This window comes from Chaetodon trifascialis, chromosome 1 (assembly GCF_039877785.1).
Source record: "Chaetodon trifascialis isolate fChaTrf1 chromosome 1, fChaTrf1.hap1, whole genome shotgun sequence".
Lineage (NCBI taxonomy): Eukaryota > Metazoa > Chordata > Actinopteri > Chaetodontiformes > Chaetodontidae > Chaetodon > Chaetodon trifascialis.
Genome location: NC_092056.1, coordinates 278,743 through 304,448, shown reverse-complemented (window position 1 = coordinate 304,448; position 25,706 = coordinate 278,743). Strand labels below are relative to the sequence as shown.

General features: G+C 44.3%; 2 protein-coding genes across 2 annotated transcripts in view; one reads left to right on the top strand and one right to left on the bottom strand.

Annotated features, from left to right (window-relative positions):
- LOC139333835 (transient receptor potential cation channel subfamily M member 1-like) overlaps positions 1–18,474 on the bottom strand; it is a 35,018-nt gene extending 16,544 nt beyond the window's left edge. Inside the window, exons 1-10 of the mRNA XM_070966507.1 lie at positions 18,368–18,474; positions 11,793–11,869; positions 9,839–10,031; positions 9,481–9,694; positions 8,581–8,705; positions 7,958–8,129; positions 6,517–6,691; positions 5,945–6,068; positions 430–502; positions 222–322 (exon numbers count right to left, since the gene is read on the bottom strand). Coding sequence (XP_070822608.1) covers positions 222–322; positions 430–502; positions 5,945–6,068; positions 6,517–6,691; positions 7,958–8,129; positions 8,581–8,705; positions 9,481–9,694; positions 9,839–10,031; positions 11,793–11,869; positions 18,368–18,451 — 1,338 coding nt within the window. The 5' untranslated portion in view covers positions 18,452–18,474. The remainder of the gene's footprint in view (positions 1–221; positions 323–429; positions 503–5,944; positions 6,069–6,516; positions 6,692–7,957; positions 8,130–8,580; positions 8,706–9,480; positions 9,695–9,838; positions 10,032–11,792; positions 11,870–18,367) is intronic.
- Positions 1–25,706, top strand: part of zdhhc1 (zinc finger DHHC-type containing 1) — a 223,812-nt gene that overhangs the window by 51,833 nt on the left and 146,273 nt on the right. The window lies entirely within an intron of this gene.

Sequence of the window (25,706 nt, the reverse complement as noted above, 5' to 3'; positions counted from 1 at the left end):
CTATCCATCATCTGCTGCTGTCTCTGTCTCTCTCTGTCTGTCTCTCTGCTGTCTCTGTTTCTGGCGTTTCAGGCCTGACGAGATGGCGTGCAGAGGCCGACGGCATGTGACTGCAGCTGTGAGGAGACATAGCATGGTGGCATCAAACAAAGCGTCCACGTTTGTCCCCGGCACGACAAACACAAAGACAGGTCAATAGATGAATGTACTGTATAACTCACGGGCCAGCGCAGTCCATACACAAATATCTGACTGCGAGCGATGTCCACTCTGTTCCAGGCCAGAGCCAAACTCAGCTGATCGGACGCTGACGCATTCGTACCTGAAAACACAGCAAGACACAAACCAGGTGTTCGTCAAACACAGAGGACACACTTTAGTCCAGTGAGGACAGAGACGTGTCTGAAAACTGCAACCGTGATGGGTTACCTTTGAGCAGAGCCGTCAGAATGGACATCTCGATGTCCTGCTGTCCCTCTGAGCCCATCCTGAACACTGTGATCTACACACACAACAGACAACACTGTGAACTACACACTGTGGTCTACACACACAACAGACAACACTGTGAACTACACACTGTGGTCTACACACACAACAGACAACACTGCGAACTACACACTGTGGTCTACACACACAACAGACAACACTGCGAACTACACACTGTGGTCTACACACTTTGTTCTACAGTCACGATGGTGGTGAATTTCACAAAAATTGATAAATATTCTCATCTTCATTGTTTAGTGGATCTTTAGTGGATCATAACTAACTGATTGTAGAATTAATCTTCAGATTCTCGGTTCAACATGAGAGCAAACTTTTCTGTGGATGTCAGTTTTTGAGGCAGGTCAAAGGTCAAAATGTGGAAATGCCCTTTGCTTCGTTGTCCTTTGCAGAATCGTGAAATGCTCTTTCTAAAATGTGAATCACTGCAAACAGCAGAAATCCTTGAGCATACACTCAGAAATGTGCACAAATGTTATGCTGATGGGTCCAGGAGTGTGGACGATCAGCTGCACACAAGCCTGGAGGAGACGCCAAAGCGGGACAAAGACAGAAAGACGTGAAGCGCTCCCATGAAGACACAGCACAGTGACTGTGTGACGCTCAGCTGCTGCTCTGAAAACGTTTCCATCTTACCACGTCATACTCGTCCAAAGCTGAGCCACAAAACTCTCCTCTTGTAAAATCTACATATCTATGCCCAATACAAATAAGTCGTCGTGCAGGATGTTCACATCATGAAAAGGTTGGACATTCTTGGAAATGTTGAAATAATCTCACTGCACTGAATGATATTGTCACCTTTACACTGAAGTGCTTTTTGCTAATGCTAACATCAGTGGCCCAGTGAACGTGTTAAAGTTTCCTGTTGGGCCCCTTTAATTTGATAACATGAAACTTGAAACATGAAACACAACATGAGCTAACTTCCCTGACGCTAACGCCCTTTCCGCCCTCCTTCATATTCTAATTACTCGGTTATTGTGGAATCAATTAAACAGCCAGACACCAGTAGGCTGCAAGTGACTCTGGGTCTTTTTGGGGCCTTTGGGGGTCCAGGACCCCCAGGGAGTTGCATGCATTGCCTGGTCAGAAGTGCAGCCCTGCTAACATTAGCATGCTATCAATGATAACATGCTGATGTTTAGCAGGTTTAATGTTCACCACCTTAATTCAGCATTTTAGCATGCTAGCTTCCAAACTAGCAGTAAACACAAAATCCTGCTGAGGCTGAACGTCATCAGTTCAGATAAAAACCGAAGTGTGGACACATTAACATGCTGACCTGATGGTGGCGCTACATGAAGAGTCAGAGGATCAATACAGTTATTCCAGTTCATCCTGAGGGGAACATGAATGTCAGACAGGCAGACAGACAGACAGGCAGGCAGGCAGGCAGGCAGACAGACAGGCAGGCAGACAGACAGGCAGACAGACAGGCAGGCAGGCAGGCAGACAGGCAGACAGACAGGCAGACAGACAGACAGGCCATCTCCAGAGACAAACTGCAAACATGTCAATCACATGGCTGAAAAAAGCCATCAGCTGTTGGCTAGAGGTGCGAGTCGGAGGGTCAGTGTGGTGGGAGTGTTGGATTCTGCGGCAGTGACCTCTGCACAGCGTTTTCTGCTCCTCAGAGGAAGAGTGACGGTGCATTCAATAATCAGCATGAAACAGTCCTGTTAGCATCGTTAGCACCAGCTCTATTTTAGCCACATCTGCCATTCATGTCAAGACGGAAGACACGCAGCGTTCCACTGCAAACGTCTCTGAACGTCTTCACAAACATGACTTAAGTCTGAGCGTGTGGATGAAACGCTGACGCTGAAATGCGTGGACTCGGCCTCAGAGTTCAGAGATCGACTCGGATGACACGTTCAGTCAGCGCCGCTTTATTCCTCATGGAGTCCGACTGTGGAGGAACATCTGAACCTGAAGCTCTTTAATCTGACAGCAAATCATTTTAAGTGAACTGTGATTTTATTTAAATGTATGGCCAGTCTGCTGCTGCAGCTGTTCTCAGCACGAAGCAGAGGATTGTGGGATTAAGTAAATGGCGGAGGGTCACAGAACAATCTCCTTTAAGTGGTGCAGCTTTGGGTCAAAGGTAAACCCTTTGTCATTATGTTAATGTCACAGTGCGCAGGTCCACCCTGCTGCTGGTCTCAAACTGGTTTTCCATCAGGAAGCAGAGCGACACGCTCTTCAGAGTCTGCTGGTGGGGGTGCACAGAGGTGGAGGCGATCTGTTTTACAGTCAGTTTAACCGACTGACAGCCTGCAGGAACAGGAAGCTGCTCCATCAGCAGAGCAGAAGATGGACTCTGGTGCGTTAAAGCTTAGAAGCCTGAACGTCTTCACAAACATGACTGTGCTTGGACCAATTCTATTCACCTTATATATGCTTCCTTTAGGTAAGATTATCAGGAAGCACTCAATAAATTTTCATTGCTATGCAGATGATACCCAGCTATATTTATCAATGAAACCGGAAGAAACCAGTCAGTTAACTAGACTACAAGCATGTCTTCATGACATAAAGACCTGGATGACCTGCAATTTTCTGATGCTAAACTCGGACAAAACTGAAGTTATAGTATTCGGCCCTAAACATCTTAGAAAGTCACTTTCTGATGACATAGCAGTTATGGATGGCATTGCGCTGGCCTCCAGCACCACTGTAAAGAATCTGGGAGTCATCTTTGACCAAGACATGTCCTTTCACTCCCATGTAAAACAAATTTCAAGGACTGCCTTTTTTCACCTACGTAATATCGCAAAAATCAGGCATATTTTGTCTCAAAATGATGCAGAAAAACTAGTCCATGCATTCGTAACTTCCAGGCTGGATTATTGCAATTCTTTACTATCAGGCTGCCCAAATTCATTGCTGAATATTCTCCAGTTGCTCCAGAACGCTGCAGCACGTGTTCTGACAAAAACCAGGAAGCGAGATCATATTTCTCCAATACTCGCCACTTTGCACTGGCTCCCTGTAAAGTTTAGAATAGAGTTTAAAATTCTCCTCCTTACTTACAAAGCCATAAATGGCCAGGCACCTTCTTATCTTAAAGAGCTCATAGTACCTTATTGCCCTACTCGAACACTGCGTTCCCAGAATGCATTTCTACTTATGGTTCCTAAAGTCTCAAAAAGCAGAACAGGAGTCAGAGCATTTAGCTATCAAGCTCCTCTCCTGTGGAACCATCTTCAGTCTTTGTCCGGGAGGCAGACACTGTCTCTACATTTAAGAGTAGGCTTAAAACTGTCCTCTTTGATAAAGCTTATAGTTAGGGCTGGCTCAGGCTGGTCCTGGACCAGCCCCTAGTTATGCTGCTATAGGATTAGACTGTCGGGGGACATCCAAAGATACACCGAGCTCCTCCGTCCTTCTGTCCCTCTCCATCCGCACGCTCTCATGTCCTACCACGGCGTCTTGCTAACTTAGCTCCTTCCCCGGAGTCTCTGTGCTTTGTCGTCTTGCAGGTTCCCATGGACAGTGTCTGAATCTGGATTGTGGATTTCAGCTGCGTCTCCTGCCTTGGCCCTGCCTGACATCCACTGCAACTGCTACTGCTGTTATTACATCCACTGTCACTGTTACTGTGACTGTCTGTCTGTCTGTCTGTCTGTCTGTCTGTCTGTCTGTCTGTCTCTCTCTCTCTCCCTCTCTTGCTCTTCCTCTCTCACCCAACCGGTGGAGGCAGATGGCCGCCCACCCAGAGTCTGGTTCTGCTCGAGGTTTCTGCCTGTTAAAAGGAAGTTTTTCCTCGCCGCTGTCGCCAAGTGCTTGCTCATGGGGGAATTGTTGGTTTCTCTGTAGATAAAGAGTTTGGTCTGTAGCAGCTCTATATGGAAAGTGTCCTGAGACAACTTCTGTTGTGATTTGGCGCAATACAAATAAAACTGAATTGAATTGAATTGAATTGAATTGAATTGAATTGAATTGAATTGAATTGAATTGAATTGAATTGAAGGACAGCGGTCATGTCACCGACAGCCAGCCAATCACAGGGCTTCACCTTAACGGTGAGCTCACCTTTAACGATCAGAGTAGCTTCAGTTTCTAACTAGAGTTACAGGATGCAAAGGATTAGATGAAACAGTCGTCACTGACTTGAATGCTGCCTGTGAAAACATCTGATGACGGTTAACAAACAATAAAACTGATTCAGCTTCTGGTTCTGCATCAGTGACATGAACTCAGTAACCATGACGACATGTTTCTGTACTCACACTTTAATGACGAAAACGTTTTGAATTCAGCCGCTGAGGCTCATGGGTGTTGTAGTATTTACAGCCAGGTGGTCCAATCACAAACAATGCGCTTTTGATCACATGATTATTGAAAATGATATATGTTTATCTTTAATTGGACTTATATTTAATCATTCATTCATTCATTCATTCATTCATCTTCTATACCCGGGGGGGGGGGGGGGGGGGGGGGGGGGGCTGGAGCCTATCCCACCTGTCAACGGGCAAGAGGCGGGGTACACCCTGGACCGGTCGCCAGCCGATCGCAGGTAGAGACAGACAAACATTCACGCCTAAGGACAGTTTAGAGCAGGGGTGGGCGAATTCATTCCACAAAGGGTCACAGTCAAAGTCAAAGGGCCGTGTGGCTGCAGGCTTTTGTTCCAACCAACCGAGAGCACACAGTTTGACCAATGAGCTGTCTGAAGACTGAGATCTGTTGATTAAATGAGTCAAGGCAGGTCTGTGGGTGGAAGCTGGAGAGAACCCACGCATGCACACAGAAAGGCCCCACCCGACCCGGGGATCGAACCGGCAACATTCTTGCTGTGAGGCACACGCACTACCTGCTGCGCCACCATGCCGCCTGTACATCTAATCAATTAAATCAAATTAAAATTATTGATCAGATTTTCTATCATGAAAAAACAGAAAACTAAGAACGTGTAAAACTGCTGTAATCATGTTTATTTACATGTTTACTACAAAGAACTAGACTAAAAATCAATTGTGTACACACACACACACACACACACACACACAGACGAGTGTGTGCCATTACACTGGTTAATGTAACTCAGAAAACATCTGTACATGTAAGTAATGAGCAGCAACATTCTGTGAGGGACATTCATATACAATGGATGCAGGACACATATCCTGATGTGGTTTCACACAGAAAACTGCGTCTGTGCTGCGCTGGATGTGAAATGTGGACTCCAAAGGTCCAGCCTGACCTCTGACCTCAGGAACATCCTGAACGTAAACCAGGAGAGATTTCATCCGTCGTCACATCATGAGGCGATGATGAACATGAAGACTGATGAGGAAACACGACTGACAACACACAGATGACAGGACGAGTTTGGGATGAACGCAGCAGTTTTACTGTACTGATGGAAAACAGGTTGGAATGGATGACGTAGGAAACGCAGCACAGCTCAGGATCAGGTCGGACCTACCAGAGATCTCTTCTTCATGCACTCCATCACCATGAGGAACATCTGCTGCGCCTGGCTGCGGCTGTAGTTGAAGGCTTTCTGGATGGTGACCAGCAGCTGATCTTTCACGCTGTCGCTCAGCAACCTGTGCGGGACAAACAGCAGAGTCATGTGACGCTCTGCAGGTGGAGGACGGACTGCAGCGCGGCTCGCTGGACACGTCGGTCAGGAAGCGCTCGGGTGATCGAAGGCGAGTCGAACGTTTGGTCCTTCACCTGAAAAGATGCTGAAAGCAGAACAGAAACCTGCAGACCAACAAACCAGTTCACTGCTGATCCTTCTCCAGGTAGTTTAGAGCTCCCATGAGTCTTAGCCATGGGGCTACAGCAAAGCACCATGGGAGCTGTACCTGTGGAAAGCAAACTAAATAAGCCTCTCTGTCTTTTTGATGTTCCGGTGGTTCAGTGGCGAGGTGTCTGACCCTCGCTGCAGAGCTAAAGTGGAAACTGAAACAGGTTTTCATGGGTTGGTCAAACTGGTCAAACTGAACCTGATTCTCTCCTGCTGGACTGTCATGTGCCAATGTTACTCACCCGTCTTCCCCACAGTATCTTTGTGCGAAAGAAATGATGTCAGAGGCGCGACCGCTGCCATCGCAGACAACGACGGGGACCGGAGGCTCCTCCCTCAGACTGTCCAACACGATGGAGATGATGTTAGGACCACCCTCCAGGATCAGACACACCACAGGGACGCCTTGACCCAGACCTGACACACAAAAACGCTCAGCGTCTGTGATGAGGAGACTCTGACCGGTCGTTACCATCTGTGAGGTCACGTGACCAGTGTGGCCGAGCCATCTGACTGCTAGCGAGCTAATCTAAAAAGAAAAGCTAACAGAAGCTAGCCACCTGACACCACCTGTCCCCGTCCGTCATCACGTGACCAGGGGGCTTTACTTCCTGGTCCTGTGCTCTTAGTTAATACTGGGGGCAGAATGAGGCCTGGACCTTCTTGGAGGTGGAGTCACATGTTTCAGGTGAAACTGAGTCATGTGACTGTGGAGGAGACAGAAGAATTACTGTCCCTGTGAGGACATTTGCCTCGACAGAAACACACACAAGTACACAAAGTACACAAACAGTCAAGTCATGTTGATGTTTTCTGTGTATTCAGTCAGCAGTGTGTGTGTCTATGTGTGTTGTGGTGTGTATATTGTTGTGGTGTGTATATTGTGTGTGCGTGTGTGTGCGTGTGTGTGTGGCCGCAGTCAGAGGTGACGGCTGAGCCTCCCTTTGCTGTCCCTGCCTTACAGACAGCTCCAGGCATAGGATGACAAAGGGAAACCCACAGGTCACATGATTGGTCACATGGACACAGGAAGTGCTGGGGAGCCTCGCTGTGGCAGCGGAGGCGGAGTCGTCTTCTGGAACGGAGCTGGAGGTGACCAGACAGGTGACCAGACAGGTGTCATCAGTACTGTGAGCAGTAGGCTGAGTTTCTCTCATCTCTGTCCTTTTATTTGTTCATTTCGTGGTTGCAGAGTTTGTGGAAGTTATTCTGTGGAGCTAATCCCAGCTAGATGCTTCACGACAGATTGTTTAGCTTGTCGTACTACACGACGCTGGTAATTGGTTGGCCATGACAAAACATCGTCTCACAATCGGGCTAGAATTGTATAGTCTGATTCCGGCACAACACACACCCATCTAGGCTACAGCTGTCAACGGTTGCATTGTGGGTAAGCAAGGAGAATGCATAGATTGGTCCATTGTGAGTCAGGTGATAAATCAGTTGTACCAGCAGCAACAGGACACACTGGAGGACACCCTTTCTGGTCCAGATGTCCAAAACCTCAACGAAGACTACAGGTGTATCATCATGGAAACCTCGGAGGCGTACCTCCCCAAACCTGAACCAACACCAGAGACCGGCGCCGTTTCCTGTGTGGTCATTTGAGTGACCTGGCCCTTCAAACAAGGGTGCAGCGATTGGTTGATTCAGCAGGTAACATGTCGCAGGCGTGTGACTCACGTGTGTTGATCTTCTGCAGAGCGATGTGTTTCTCCAGCTGCCGGCGGAGTCGGACCTCTGCTCCGTACTTTCCGTGAGTCCCGTTATCGGCCAGGATGAAGTGGGAGTGGCTGCTGTTCAGGACAGACAGCTTGCTGAGCGGGTTGGACATCGTCTGATACGGCCGAGTTACCTGCAACACACAGACGTGATTGGATTGATCAGAGGTGGGACGAGTCTTTTCTGAATGTGGTGATGATTTATTAACCAATGACTTCACACTGAATCCACTCAATTGCTCTTATTCCATGTTTGTATGCTTAGCTATATTTTTTGAGAACATTCTTCTTCTCATCCTTATTCTTCTTTATTGTGTATATTTTATGTTTATGTGTATGTTTAAACTGCTGCTGCAACAAAAGAATTTCCCAAATTGGGATCACTAAAGTCTAAATTTAAGTGTAAGTCTAAGTCTTCTGAACGCGCATTATCTGAATACAGACATCATTTCGACATTTTTAATTTAAATAAAGGTTTTAACTTCATTCATAAAAATAAGAAATGGTCTGGTGCAGTGGGTTCAATCTGGTTCAGTCCAGTTAGGCCTGGCATGGTCCGGTCTGGTTTAGTCTGGATTGTCTTACGTCTCGCCCAATGAGGTCCTCTTTGTTCTCGATGATGCCCCACGGTGCGATGCCGATAGCACAGACTTTTCCTCTGGACTTTGATGAATGATCTTTGAGAGCGTCTCCAACATGGCGGATCACACCTGAAAAACCACAGGAGACGATCAGGGTCCAGGTTGAGGGTCAAAGAGTTCAGAAAGATAATATCTGATATCATGTCACCATTGTGTCGGTCGTCACAAACATCCTCTGCTGATTAAAGAACATGTAGAAACACTTTGAAACCGTTCCAGTGAAAAATATGACTGAGCGCTCAGCTGGGATTTAACTGCATCATGTTGCATTTAGCCTCATAGCTTCTGCTCAGTTAGCATTAGCAGCTGCTAACATCTTACTGTTTCAAAGTAGCTGCGATGATTCATCCAGAACTTCATCACTGATTATGAATCAGTGTTTTACTGACAGTGACATCATTCATCATTATGTCTGTGACTATTTGAACTGATGTGGATTCTGTTCAAACTGAAAACTAAAAGGACTTCACGATAATATTCTACTGGCTTTTTGCACAAATTAACTGACTTCGTCACTGGCTGTTAAGTTAAAGGTTCAGCATTTGGAATATTAAGCATGAACATGTCGTACACGTGTCTCTGTCAGTGTGAGCAGCTGGATTTGTTAGCTTAGCTTAGCACACAGACTGGAATGGTTTTTGCTGCTCATTCACTCACTCACTCACACACACACACACACACACACACACACACACACACACACACACACACACACACACACACACACACACACACACAGTCCTGAACCACAGCTGTTCTAAAACACACCAGCCAACTGCTGATCAACCTGCCACATCTTGATGTTTCATCTTGTTTTTCATCGTGTGTGAACGGGTGGTCGTACCGGTGGTCACCCCCCCGGTGAAGATCCAGGCTCCGGTGGTCACAGCCGCTTTGATCAGTCCTTTCCCAAAAACCTGCTTCAGCTTTGGAGGCAGGTCGAAGTTCTGCAGGCCTCCGTGGACGGAGATGAGCAGCGTGGGCAGCTCCAGCTGCCAGTCCTTCACCATCAGATGGAGCAGGTGGTCTGGTTTAGTGTCATTGGAGACCCGGATATACTGAAGGAGCAGGAGGAGGAGAGAGAGGGGAGGAGGAAGAGGAGGAGGAGCTTTTGATGAACCACTGGTGCAGAATTTGTGCTGTTGATCTCCAACAGAAACACTGAGTATTACTGAGTGTTAAACGTGGAGTGCATGAAGCACCGTGGCCTTGTTGACTTGCCCTCCTCCCTGAAACTCGATGACTCCGTAGGCATCGGTGGGGGAGGTCTGGGTGTGTTTTTGGGGGCTCCATCTCTCTGTGGGTTGGACCTCCAGCTGAACCAGAGGGGCTCCCTCCTCTTTGGCTACAGGAGGGATGGAGGTGTGCTGTGTCACCAGCTGACCACAACTGCACCTGAATAACAACAAATACATTTTAAACTTTGAATAAACAGAAGACAAACATCTTAATCTTTATATAAAAGCTCTTTTTGTGACCGCAGATCAGGAAGGAACCACAAAGAAGTCCATACTCTGAAACTGCTAAAGCTTCACATTACCTTTAGATTCTCTGTACTATTTGTTTTTACACAGAACAAAGAAGAAGCTTTTGTCCTCCATCACAAGCATCACAAACATGTCCTGATCTGTTAATGTTAAAGCAAGAATACCTGGTTCAGCATTCATGAGAACACCTGAGCGCTGGTTTAAGTAGTGAGCCTGTCCTTTAATGGTCCATGTGATGCATTGTGTCCACGCAGAGATCTTCAAACTCTCCCTGGCCTGGACTGTTAATCCTACCTGCTCCAAGCTGTTGACAGTGGTCCCTGTCCTAAAGAAACTTCATCTCACTGCCTGAATGATGACCTCTGACCTCCACGATGATGAAAGGTTCAGAGAGGCTTGTGAAATACTTCATCATCACCTCACTACCTCTGATCCAGGACCTGCTACAGTTTGCAGATCCACAGATGACAGCATAAATCACCTGATATACACTGAAGACCTGGGATTAACGTCACCCTGTGAAACTGGATCTTCACCTTCCTGATGGGCTGACCCCACACCACATCTCATCCCTCCTCACCATCGATAATGCAGTCCCCCAAGGATGTATTCTGAGCTCCCTGCTGTACTCCTGAACACGGATGAATGTGTGGACCCGTCTGACTCCACCACCATCATTAAGTTTCTTGATAACAGTTGTGATTGGCCTGATCTCTGACAATGAAGAGGATGTCTACCCAGAGGAAGTGACCCACCTGGAGCTCAGTGGAGAATGATCATGCCCTCAGGATCAGTGGGACCCCGGTGGAGAGGGTGGACAGCTTCAGAAACCTCAGTGTCTGCATCACCTTGGTGATGAGCCCGTCATTGTATCTACCACCTCAGACACCTAAGGGCCTTCAGATCGAACTCAAGGTGTCAAAGACTTTTGAAACCTGAGAGCGTCCTGACATGCAGCATCACAACCTGGTTTGGGAACAGCATCAAGAAGGACTGCCTGGTCCTGAAAAGGGTGGTGTGGTCAGCTGAACACCATCAGATATCAACTGCCAAGACATTTACAAGAGGAGGTGCAGGACGAGGTTCTGAGGGGATCATCAAAGACCTCAGTGAGGCCAACAACAGACTCAGAGGATAAGGAGGAGTTTCTTCATTCAGGTCCTGAACCAGTGACTGTACACACACATATATCTGATAATACATCCAGCTGGAATACATTACTGTTACACCGATCACACGTCACGTTTTCTTGTGTATATTATTATGCACTGCTGATACTTCTGAAACTCACACTCAGCACTGAAAATCATTACGTTACTTTCTCTATTTTCTGGATTTTGTTTTGGATTCACCTCTAACTGGCACTACGTTGTACTGTACTGTATGATTGTATATGTGACAATAAAACTGGATATGATTGGATCTGATTTGGTTTGAGAGGTTTTGAAGTGTCCATCATACCAGGAAATACTCAGTAGAGGAATACGTGTGCAGTTCTGTGATTCGAGTCTCATTACCACAGTGTGTGAATACTAGAGTTTAACTCTGGTAACAGAGAGAGATAATAGTATTATTTCAGGAAGCAGCAAAATGAGTTCATCTTTGTGAGGTCCAACACTTCATTCAGAAGTCTTTTTAAATGAAAGAAGCAGTACAGGTGTGTTAGTACCTGCTGGTGTCTTTGCTGAGAATGACCTGGATACATTCTCTCTTCTGGAAAGTTCTCTCAATCCACGCTTTCTGGGTCTGAAGAGAAACAGGATGTAAAGATCAGGACATCAGAAGACAAACAGCCCAGAAACATCATCAGCTGCTTCTCTTCACAGGCACAACCTCTTACCTGACGAACAAGAAAAACATTCATCGTACCCTTTGTCCGTTAAATAAAGAGAAATATTTCCACAGCAGCTATTAATTACTAATGTCACTTCATTTTTACTAAGTTATCCAGTAAAACAATAGAGGAAACACAGCAGGAAGTCGCTGAAGTAGCTTTAGAACGAAAACAAGAGGACGTGTAATATAGACAAACAACAAAATCAAAGAGATGATCTTTAAATCGGAGATTTACATCTTTGTTCTGTCTCAAAAGCTCCAGTTTGATCACCGAGACATAAAACGGAGACTTATTTACAAAGAAACTCATGATTGATTGAAAGTTCACAGCCGTCCACAATCTGTTCAAAGTCTCAGAACTTAATTCTGAATTCCAGCAGTGATCCCAGTTTCCAAATATACTTGTCAGGCACAATCAATATCTAATTATTCAATCATCAGTGTTTCAGAACAAACAAACCATCAATTCCTAAAGATGGCCGTGTTCACCTCGTCACAATGCGTCCATGAGGGCGCTGGTCACAAACAGCTGAGACATCAAACTGCTCATGTCTGAATGTATCTGGCTAATTACTGGGAGAGAGGAGCTTTCCATTTCTTTCTGCACGAAATCCTCTTATGGTCCTAATCCTGCTGCTGCTGCACAGAGAAAAACATGAAGAGTCCTTTCAGTCTGTTTAAATCCACACAGCACTAATGACTCTGTGTGATGACATTTTTCACATTCATTCACATTCATTTCAGGAGTGTCCAGAACAGAACTGGTGGATTTTATCTGACTTCTACTGCAATAAACTCTATAAAAGGATCAATACCAGGATCAATAGAGGGTAAAATAAAGTGACTATGAGGAATTTAGTAATATTAAAAAGTGCCTTTATCGTGGGGCAGTTCTTAAACTTCAGCAAAATCATTTTATTTCAGTGGAACTAAGCTGGAACATAAAAGTAAATTCACATGAATTTTAATACTAATTTACCCCTCTGACCAATAACAAGCTGTCCTGACAGAACTGAGCTCTGATTGGATGGAGTGCACAATGGAGGGAGCTCCTGTGTCAGATTATACACTGATCCACCGCAGGGACCTGGTTTACCAACACGTTCCCATTCCCACTTGGTCGGTGACCACTCTGCGGTCAAGTTAGTAATTATAAATGTGCAAAATCAGTTCAACTGTCAAATGAAAGCTGGTGTGAACAAGGATGGTTCACGTCGTGAAATTATCTCAGTTTAGTTCGGTTTAGGACTTTTAGGACCGGGGGGAGAACCTCCGGCCTGTGGACTGCCTGATCCGGCCTGTGAGGCAATTCAAATATTTATTAATACAAATATTTTTTAACAGCTACACATTGTGCTCATATGCCTGGGGTATTAGTAGTAGGCCTTTGTAGGCTACTGTATACAGTCAGCAAAATATTACCATATATATTTTGTAGAGATGATTGTTGGTGTCAGAATCAAAGATTTTGTGGCCTCAAAATCCAGAAAACAGCAAGAAACTCTGAAAATTGGATTTGAAAACAGGACTTGAGAAAAGACAAAATGGCCTTTTCTGTGGTCTTTATGGACACCAGCAGAACTGACGGAAAGACAGCTGTTTGATGCATTATGATTCTAGTATCACTCATATCATTTGAAGACATAGAGTTACCTGAAGTGAACTGCGCACATCATTCACACTCACATGTTCTGGATATCAAAAGAAGACACTTCCATGTAGGAACTAGCTGGTTTTTGATCACAGACAAACAACTTTTCTCTCAAGTTTTCTGACATTCACACTCCAACATTCTTGATATCAAAGAGCAAAGACTCAAAGTCCAACAAACCTCTGAGATGCATCATCTTCAGAAGAAAATGAAAAATCATAAACCTGTGCGGATCACTCGTTCTGCAGCAGTGACACTTCCCATCTCTACAGGTGTGTCTCTCCATCCTGAAACAGACTGTGGACCAATCAGCCTCTGTGAGGACCAGGCAGTTCTATGGGGACCAGGCGGTTCTATGAGGACTGTGTGGTTCTGTGAGGACCAGCCAGTTCTCTGGCTTGGTCTGGAGCCTCAGTGCAGCTCAGCAGATAAGAAAGGAGTTGATTTTATGCAGCTGAGTGGGTTCATATGACGAGCATGTGAGGCAGCAGGGCTCTTTGTTGGAGCCGGTCTCATGACTCCAGTCCGAGGTAATCCTTCTGCTAGTCTCATGACTCGTCGAGCTTTAACACAAGAGTATTTTCTTCCAGACCTGGAGCCAGGATCAACAAATCTGCTTTAAGAAATCCCCACAAACCTCCAGACATCCAACAGCTGAATATTTGATTTTCAGCACGGGAACTTAATTCTTAACAAAAGTGAATACTGAGTCCAGTTCAGAAATTCTGCTTCTTGAATTTTTTATTTGGATTTTGTGGACTTTTTACTTTTCCCAACACATTACAACCAGAAATCCACAACCTTTTACTTCACTATAATCAGAACCACAGCCAGGGTTTTAGTAATAGTGACCTAGGGAGCCCAAATTCCCTCAGCAGGACCATCCAGAAAAACATATGGGACTAGCCACTAACCAAACTCCGTTATTCTGACTTAGTATATAAGAAAAATCGAACATTTTAGGAATCAATTTATCATTGAATCACTTAAATCAATCTGTGTATGCTTGTCTCCAAACTAGCAGAAATACCACATGGCCTCACTGTCCTCACCGGGCTTATCCCTGATTAATTTTACCGGACAGAGTTTAAAAGTCAAGTAGATGTCTTCAAATGTCATTTTTCTGACCAACAGTCAAAAACCCACAGAGGAAGAACTCAAGAGGTACTGAAGGTAACCGCCAACCCAAAGTCGAAGTGGAAAATATGACAATGCCAGTCATCCAAAATCCACTGAAGCTAAATATCTCAATACAAAGACAAGCAAGAAATTCTGAAGAGTCCCACAAAGACACCAGCGTCTTCATTAAAGACCACAAGAAACAAAAGAAACTGCTACAACAGCTCAGAGAGGAGAGGAAGAAGAGCGCCATCGGCATCCTGACTGATGACCGACAGACTGATGCTGCACTCCCCTCCTGATCCTATCTGAGCTCGCTGTGACGTTCAATGGCTGCTTTGATCCGGACAGAAACATTCTTAACTCAAGGAGTTATCACCACAATGAGGACTTCAGTTGGCCGTTCAGGCATTTGTAGATCAAAGCCAAAAAAAATATTTTTTCAAATTTATAAAAAATGACGAACATGTAACCTAAAATGTGTCAACTTTAAATCATCTTTACCATCTGTCTGTCTGAAATTCAGAAATGTGCAGTTTAACACTGAAATTTATTTTTTAAAAAGCATCATTTCATAAAAGGCCATCACACCTTTTCCATCTGTGATCTGATGCTTTCAGTAATGGATCTTTTAAAGCTTCTTCACAGAATGCTTCAGGACATTCAATCGTTTGCAACTGGACTTTGTCAGTTTGTCTTGGAAGACGTTTCGCCTCATCCGAGCAGGCTGCATCAGTTCATGCGCACCAGACGAGATAGGACAGCTCTCGTCCAATGAAATGGTGTTAGGTTCAAGTATTTATCCTCTGAGTGAGGCCAACCCCCAAAACCAAGGATGGTATCACTCTATTGTGAGGCAGACAACCCCCCATTAAGGCGGGTAGGGTGCGACCCTTGGGTGTCAGCGACAGTCGTCTGCCTCGTTAGAGTCCTATTCTCATCATTGGGGGGCTCCTTGAGCCATGTGTGAATGGCTTTGTGTTTATTTTCAGAGGCTAAATTTTTGAATCTCTTTGGCAGAGATGAAAGGACGGCATTGTATGTGGGAGATAGGTGGTGTCTCAGACCCCCCCTCTGTTCAGAGATGGCTTTTCAACCTTGACATGGATGGCTTCTCCCACTCCTCTTTCAAACCATCTGTCTTCTCTGTCCAGAATATGCACATTTTTATCCTCAGAGGAGTGTGCTTCCTCCTTGAGGTGCAGGTAAACAGCTGAGTCTGGACCTGAAGAGTTAGCTCTTCTGTGTTGTGCCATGCGTCTGCTCAGCGGCTGTTTGTTTCCCATATATATAAGTCTGTGCATTCCTCTCTGCACTGGACTGCAGACGCCAGATTGTTCTTCTGAGTATGAGGGGTCTGGCCTTTGGGGTGCACCAGCCTTTGTCTGAGAGTGTTCCCAGGTTTGAAATGTACCGGGATGTTGTGTTTGTTAAAGATTCGCCTGAGTTTCTCTGATACACCAGACACATATGGAATGACAATGTTATGCCGTCTGTGTCTCTTTTCTTCCTCTGTCACCCTGTTCTTTCTGGAAGCGGCTGAACTTTTCACAAAGACCAGCTGGGATAACCACAGGTTTTGAGGGCATCCCTCAGGTGTTTGTGTTCCTTGTCTCTGGCCTGTTGGCTGGTTGGAACATTATCAGCTCTGTGCTGGAGAGTTCTGATAACACCCAGTTTGTGTTCCAGTGGGTGATGTGAGTCAAAAAGGAGGTACTGGTCTGTGTGATTAGGTTTTCTGTGAACCCCAATATGGAGGCTCCTGTTCTCTCCAATGTGGACATCACAGTCCAAAAATGTTTGATGTTCTTGTCCACTGAGTTAATGTGCTCGGTGAAGGCTTGCACTTCTTGGCTTTGGATTTTTACGATTTCATGCCCTGAAGCTTACAATGACCTGGATGAACGAGAATATTCACAGGCTTCTTCACAGAATCTTTACAGACACTGTCGATCACAAAATCCTTATTGGAGAATCTAAAAACATGGCCATCATGATGTTTCCTTAAAATTGCAGCTTCATTAGACAAAGGACAGAGGTCTCAATTGAATAAACATAAAGGACATGTCTTCTTCTGTCCTGCTTCATGAAATCTCCTCCAATCACAACAATAAACATGTCAATTATCATCATCCGTCAAACGTCTGAACTCTAATTAGCAAAGATTTAGAGACTTTATGGATTTCCTCGCAGTGCATCTCAACCTCCACTGTCATTTAGATCAGCTTTGTTTTGCTGAATTATTCTTATGTTTTATCTTCTAACATATTTCCATGAGGCCTTTTTGTCGGCACATGCTGAAACTCTGAAGTCTGACTTTTCCAGCTCTCAGTGACACTTCAGCCCGTTCACAACACGTCAATGTGAACTGAAGACAACAGTGTGACGGATTAACAGACTGAGGACAATGGACGGAGTGTGAGCGGGCCCGGCAGGATTTGGATTACGAGCGTTTGAATGAGATTAATAATGTTCAGGAACAACTTGTTTGCATAATGAGCTGTTATATCATTGTCTTTACAGAAACAGGAAGTGGACCTGTACCTCTGAGCCAATCAGAGAGGGCGAGACAGAAACAAAGAAACGCCTGGTGTTTGATTTTTATGTTTCTCACCAGCGTTCTTGAATAAATAACCAACAGCAAAATGAAACGAGCCATCAGTGAAGCTGTTCAGTGTTGGTGAACTGACCAAACCTTTCTGAACCAGCAACCTTTAAAAGAGAAAAAGATTATTCTAACAAATTCAATTTCTGGATTATTCTTGGTGATGCATTCATGTGTAAACAGCATTTTGAGCTTCAGAAGGAGGACGTAAAGCTAATTTTAATGTAGCTATGATCAGGTGGACTGACAGAAAAATGATCCCAAACTATTCTGATAATCAATTAAATTTAATTTTTCAGTTCCAGCTTTTGTGGGAAATAAATTCAGTGCATTTGTGTTCAAGACTGTTGATGAGACGAGATCTCTGATCACATGATGCTTCGGGAGACAGCGATACCCTTTTTTCATTGTTTTCTGGCATTGGACAGATCAAACGGTTAATTGATTACGACGATGATTGACAGATGTCTTTCATTACGTCATCATCCTCTTTAACTTTGGACAATGTAAATGCAGCTGCTCAATGGATGTAATGGAGTAAAAGTATGAAGTGGCCTGAAAAGAAAATACTTTTACTGGTTACTTTTCACCCCTGCTGACCTTTGACCTTCAGCTAAAGCTTGGACAGCAGTAATAACACTCGTCCTGACTCTACTCCAGGCGGCTGTGGCTCAGGAAGTAGAGCAATCGTCCACCAATCAAGAGGTCAGTAGTTCGATCCCTGGCCTCAGCAGTCCACATGCCGAAGTGACAAGATACTGAACCCCAAAACTGTCCCCGTCATCATCATCACTTTGAGACATGTTTCATGTCCATTTCATGGACGTCATCGTTTTCTCAGACAGGAGACACTTTCTGCAGATACTGACGGTTGTTTTAAGTTCCTGTCTTTAGTTCACTTTCGACTGTGGACTGAGGACAAATTGACGACGTCCAGAATCAGCTGAAAATTTGAATGGAAATCAATTCAGACACCATAGACCTGATGTCTGTGCCAGGGTCTCAAAGTTTGACAGTCAGATGTCTGTCTCACCTTCTGTGATCCAGAGGACGTGCTGCGTTTGATGGACGAGTGTTTGAATGATCCGTTAGTTCCTCTCCTCCCTCGGCTGTCCATGTTGATCAAGTGCAGCTGTCCTCCACGTTCATTCTCCTGTTTCTTCCTATCTTCTGTCTCTTGTCTACTTTTGTCTCCTGTCTCCTCCTGTGTCTTCCTGTCTCTTGTCTATTTTTGTTTCCTGTCTCCTGTGTCTTCCTGTCTCTTGTCTCCTCTATCTTCCCGTCTCCTCTAGCTCCTCCTGTCTCCTGTCTGCTTTTGTCTCCTCCTGTACCTCCTTCTGTCTGCTGTCTTGTCCTCCTGCGGTCCAGCCTTTAGTGCTGCAATGCGTTCAGGCGTCTGTGGGTGGGATGTGACAGGCGGAGACCCCGTCCTCTCTCTCCCTGTGTAATCAGGATTAGTGGACGCTGCTGAGGACGGAGGGCGGTGCTCTTTAATGGATGGAGATTTAATAAATGGTGATTGAAGGTAAATCTACTTTAGGACGAATCATCCTCAAAACCACTTTGAGCACGCAGAGACTGTTGTTTCCTACTTTGGATCAAATGCACTCGTACTGTCTGCTGTGTTCATATCGTGTGATGTGTCCACACCTGGTCCTCGTGTCCCAGCGGCTGTGTATCAAACACGCCTCATCATACTGAAGCGTCCACTCGGGTTGACCGGCATGAAAACGGCGACTTTGATTGGTCGAATGAAGCTGCGAACGAGTGGCCGCGCTCATCAACACGAAGATCACGACTGTGATTCTGTCATCGTTTGTATCTCACAGCTGCTGGATGTAAACAAGAAGAAGAGCTGAAACTATGAGACAGAAGAAGAAGAGACAGACTGGCGGACTCATGCGGTTCTTATTTTCTCATGTGAACATCAAACATGTTTACATCAATCAATGAAAACTTCAATCAATCCTGCAGTTTTCTGAATATCCCACATTTTAACAATCAATATGTTCATGACATCAGCTTGATACGTTAGAAAAACAGACGAACAGGACTGCGTTTCATTGTATCAACAGGTTGAATCAATAAATCCTGAGTTACACAGTGAATGGGTCCGGTTCCTGTCCTCAGAAGAACAGTGATGTCAACGTGTGTTTCAGTCTGCTCTTTGTTTTTATGTCTGAATCTCATTTGAAATAAATGTGATTGAATGTTTGACTGCTGATCATTAAAGAAGCTGAAACCTGCAGGATTAAACACACATGCCACACACACACACACACACACACACACACACACACACACACACACACACACACACACCATAACTTAACCCTAACCCTGACCTTTAACCTCAGTCTTCATCCTAAAACATAATCATTTACATTGTGGGGACCTGCATTTTGTCCTCACAGTGTGACTGTAAACAGATTAATGTCTCCACAACATAAAGAATACATGATACACACACACACACACACACACACACACACACACACACACACACACACACACACACACACACACACACACACACACACACACACACAGTACAGACACACACAAAGTACAGACAGATTATTGACAGTCAGGATTATTGTTGTGCTGTCGCTCGGAGCAGTGGGGGTTTAATGCCTTGCTCAAAGGCTGTTCTGTCTCTACCATTCACAGATCTTATACAACCACCTGTCAGTCTGTCCACCTGACAGTCTGTCCACCTGTCCATCTGTTCACCTGTTCACCTGTCAGTCTGTCCACCTGACAGTCTGTCCACCTGACAGTCTGTCCACCTGTCCATCTGTTCACCTGTTCACCTGTCAGTCTGTGCACCTGTCAGTCTGTCCACCTGTCCATCTGTTCACCTGTGCACCTGTCAGTCTGTCCACCTGGCAGTCTGTCTTTGGGAATTGAGCTTCGTCGCCTCTGTATATTTAATTCATTGTTCTTACTTGGTGAGTTGTGAGTTGCACACATTTAGCTTTTATTCTTTTTTTTTATTTAATCAACTCATTTCATTCCATAGAAAAACTAAATTTGTTGAGCTGGAAGCTGTTTCCAGTATGAAAGAGTAGGCTGCTGTGTCTTCAGCTGTGAGTTACTGTGTCCTCTGGTTATGTAGCTTGTGTCCCCCCCCCCCCCCCCCCCCCAAAGTGTGCTAGCATATGGCTATTGTCAGGTTTTTGCTATTACGTTGCTAACGTGCTAATGTGTGTGTGTGTATATTAATGTCTTCATGTATACGTTCATGTAAAGCAGCAGTGCTTTAAAGTCAATATATCTTAAGGATGATGCCTGCATTAGAAACAGGTTCTTTGATCAAAGCTTATGATTTTATGGTGCTCCTCTGCTCTGCTGAGGATACATATCATGTTGTTCAGGTGTGTCTCTTCACCTCGTGTAAAATAAACATTTCAATGCCTTTTTTTAAACTCCACCCCTGGACTTTCTTAAGTGGGAGGAAATCTCAACGCCTCCAATATTGAACCCAAAGTTACGCCCTTGGGGTCAAAGTTCCTGAACACCTGGGTCGTTTCTCTGGTACCCATGTACAGCAGCAGGGCATGGCTTAACGTATGCTCACATCAGCCTGCGGTCCATGAATGGTGCCCAAACCTTCAGGACATGAGCTCCAGAAATCAACCCCTCCTCTTAAACAGTGACAGGAGACATCCTTTACTCACCTATTCAAGACTATTTTACTCTACCTGCTGCACAATGGGGTCACGGCGCTGTCCGCCCCACAGACCTCCAGGTAAAACAGGAAGTAACAATAATATGACATGATACTGCCCCTGTGTGACCAAAGTCTGCAATAGCAAATGAAAATGTGGCTGCCTGCCTGTCAATCAACTTCTTTGCTGTGACTGAAACAATTTTACACTCAAAATACACAAAACACTTTCATTAAAGTACATCTGGACTGACATTGATGTGTCACTTTACATTTATATCATCATTGCTTCCTGGTTACTACCTGTTTACATCTGCATGTGTAAACATTTACTCACACACAGCTGCATATGCAAACTGTACACATCCAATCACAGACTGTGGCCCAGCAGATTGGTGTTCATGTCAAACCAAAAGTCAGCGTTTAATGTCCACCACATAAACCAGCACTGTGTGTCATGGTCACCAGCCTGCGCCTGTCTTCAGGACTGCATGTCGTTATTCACTATTCAACACTGAGTAAAATGTAGAATCTGCAGCAAAATGTACGTTCAAAAGGTTCTACTTTGTTCAAAGTTGCTGATAGGTGACGTGTTTCTGGCCTGGGGAGACTCCTTTTCAATACAGGTGACAGCAGTCAGTGTGCATGGCAGCTGCAGCCACTGGGTGGCAGCAGAGAGCAGGAGGCTGACCTGTGTGTGTGTGTGTGTGTGTGTGTGTGTGTGTGTGTGTGTGTGTGTGTGTGTGTGTGTGTGTGTGTTCTATAAGGGATTAAGCCGGGATATGTTGGTTATCCTGGCTCAATTTATCCGTAATCCGGTTGCACAAAAGCAGGATAGTGGAAAGTGGGATCTGTTATGGGATAAATTACGCAGACTCCCTGAATGCACAAATACACACTCACTGCTGCGCTGAAACATCACCATTACGATCCAAACAGCTGATTCACATCTCCGAAAACATAGTTGTTCTCCGATTATGAATCAGTTGAAATTGTAAGTGAAATTGTGTAAATGTAAGTCCATCAGACTGTAGAACTCCTTGTCATACCATGGTCTGGGTGAATACTCCATTCTGATTGGCTGCAGGGTGTTGTGGACACCTATGAAAAATTATCCCGATTGATCTAAATGATTGCGCTGGCTCAAGCGCTGGTTGGTAACCATGGCAACAGAAACTCGGAGCATACGTTAACATACGTTATTTCACAGTTTATTTATGACAACAGCAAGACAGGAACAAAATGTCGCATCATCCTCTGCACACACACAAGCGGTCAGAGGTGCACTCGCCCTCTGAAATGATGCTTTGTATCGTAACATGACGTTAACATCGTCTCTCTTCCCTCCACTGATCAGGTCTAATGTAACAGCTGCAGCCAGAGCCGGTTACCTTGGCAATGCGTGACAACGACAGATATTAAATAGTCCAGTTCTTGTGGAAAAGCTTACGATTTTAACAGTAAAAAACAACATTAACGTATTAATAACTGATTCAATATTCATTTCTTTCGTAAGTGGTATCAGCGGAGCTTCGCGTCGTCCATTCATTTCTGATAATGGACTCCTCGTCGGGCATTATCTCTGACATAATGTCTCTTTGGGATAAATAAAGTTGATCTTATCAGCTCAGATTGATCTGGCCTCTTGTGTTTGTGCTGTATACTGTGTGTATACAAGCTTGCAGGCTCCTGCATCCATTCATCTGTTGTTCATTTGATTTGTGCTGCTTTGTTTCAGTGTGCAGACGTGTTGTGTTACATACAGACCTTTGGATGTGTGTTTCTTCTGTGTTGTATAATATGCTTTGATTCTGAGTCACTGTGTGATGCTTTGATTTATCCTGATTCAATAAAGGAACATCATGTTACTCTTTGATGTGTATTTATATTTATATTGGATGTGTATTTTATATACAGTCTATGGGAAACTGTCTATCTGATGGTTGCAACATCATCTAAAATCATCATTGATCTACAATGATTGAAATGAATGAAATTAATTCAAACTGAAATGAATGCTGCTCATGTTTTGTGTTGATGTGTAAATGAAGACGTGGATCAGGTTGGATGTGAGAGCAGTGTGTAGTGCTCAGTGGAATAACTGCTGGTTTCTGTTCCACAGAATAAATCTCCATGGTAACTCATCCCATAACAGATCCCACTTTCCGCTATCCTGCTTCTGTGCAACCGGATCATGGATCAGCTGAGCCAGGATCACCAACATATCCCGGCTTAATTCCTTATCCCACTTTTGTGAAACGGGCCCCTGATCAGCCTGAGATGAGACAGAGGATTCAAAACACGTCAACAAATGAGATAATTATTTGAAAATCATTAGAAAGATCAGAGCTTCAACAAGACATTTACAAAAATACAACAAACACAATAAATACACAAAAAATCAATCAATCACATCAACTCCACACAAAAACTACTCTTTCACTGAGTCCATCTGAAGCTCCACTGATCAACCGATCAACCGATCAGCTGATTCCTTTGTGATATTTCAAATCAATTTTTCTGCCTTTCACCATTCCGGTAAACAAGCATCCTTCTCAGCAGAGGAGATTCTGTTCACAAACAAACAAACAAACAAACAAACAAACAAACAAACAAACAAACAAACAGTGGTTAAAAAAAACAAAAGACATTGGTGTGTTTGAGGACTTCAGGACGTCACAGCGCCGGTGTGTTTGAGACGTCCTGACTCAGAGTGCAATGTTGACCTAAAGTTAAATAACATGATGCTCCAGCAAAGTTCATGCTGTCATCCACCTTTCATTCACACGCTCACTCTTCCATCACAGCTGCTGCATCTCTTTTCTGGTTTTTACTGAACAGCAGGAAACCAACCTGCTGAGTTTATACATGACTTCAGAGGTCGAAGTACTTCATTTCTACTCACACACAGTGAGCAGACCTTACCTCCATCAGACTGACCCTCCCCTCTGACAGTGTAGAGACTCACCCGATGTTCAGCTCAGCTCCACACCGACTTTAACTCATCACCAGACAAAGAGACGTAACTGTCTCCACCCGAGTTCATCCACCCGAAGCTCCATCTGCCCACCACCTCCTGTGGTGGACAGAGAATTCACATTCACACATTCAGCTCTGGTGAGGTGTATTTTTCATTTAAGATTAAACCAAATCATCCATCATCCATGCTGTAGACATGAGATCATCTCTAATAAAGTTCTTGCTGAAGAATTCTGTTGAGCACCAACAGGAACAGTCGCCTCCACCTGAAGACACAGCATGTCAGCGTTCAATTCAGGCAGGAAGGTAAAACACACACAGTGACGACTCCTCATCATCAACCATCACTGCTGCCGCTGTGCATCGTCTCCACCTGATTTTACTTTCATTTATTGATCGTAGCTTTAGCTACGACAGCGTTTGACTTTGACTGAGTGAAAATCCCAACAGTGCGTCATCGGTCAGGAAATACTCATCATGTCCACCTTCATACAGTCACTGTGGATTTGTCAGTTTCCGTCTCATACATACTGGTGTTGTGTCCTTACCTTTGGCCATGGAGGATTTCTGATGTCAAGACAGAAACTCTGAGTTTGCTGTGGTATTTGAAGCTCGGTACATAACCACAGATAACGTAGTTGAAAGCATCCAATGACTTGTAAGCTGGTACTTTCTCACTGGTGTATGCTAGGTTTCTCCCCCAAATAAGTGTACATATCTGGCCACTGAATAATGAGCGTCTTGCTAATGTCTTCTGCCTGCTCACTAACAGAACAGAGTCAGTTTATTTCATAGCAGTCTTTGGTGGTTAATGGACTTGCTGTTGTACTCCACCATACTTAATAATTATAATAATAATAATTGGAAGAAGAAGAAGAAGAAGAAGAAGAAGAAGAAAATTTTATTTGTAGAGCGCTTTTAACAATGCTCAAAGACACTTCTGTAGCCAAACTGCGTGTGAACGCTTACATACATCATTACTGTTTGTAAAATGTTGAAGTTCCATTTAAATTCACAACAATTTAAATGTTGGGCTACAATTCTGAAAAAAAAAAAACAAAACTCACACATCAACTGCTTTTTTCAAGTGTATTGTCAAATCATGTGTTATGTACTATATATATATATATATATAGTACATACAGAACGAATTACAGTAAAGAACTGAATATCACTGCTGACTCAGCGGTCATGACAAACCAAATTTCAAAAGAATCCAAGCAGCCAATGGCGAGATGGCGCAAACTTTGAATCATTAGAGCAAAGACGCAGATGAATTCAGAGGTTAAAATGATTAAAGAATTCTGAGACCAATCCGCTTCTTCAAGATAATTACAAAAACATGAGTTTCACTGTTACAGTGCCATCTTGAGTTCAATGAGTGGTGGGTGGGTGGAATTTTCCAACCCACCTGCCCATTTTGGTGCCTTATGGTCTTACATTTTTTTTGCTGCACGAAGAGTTTTAGTGGAGAAAAAATAATATAGGGCTGGGCGATATGGCCTAAAAATAAAATCTCTGATTTTTTCACAAAAAACTCGATTTACAATTTTTTCTATTTTTTTTCCTACTTTTTAAAGAAGACAATAAGTAGAAATGACAGAGATAATTCAAATCAAGTTTTGCTTTTATCAAAAACTCAAAGTAACCCCTATTTCCCTCTGGGAATTAAAGTGCAAGCTGCTCTTTTGTTATCAGAAAGGTTTGTTGCTTGTAGCGGTCT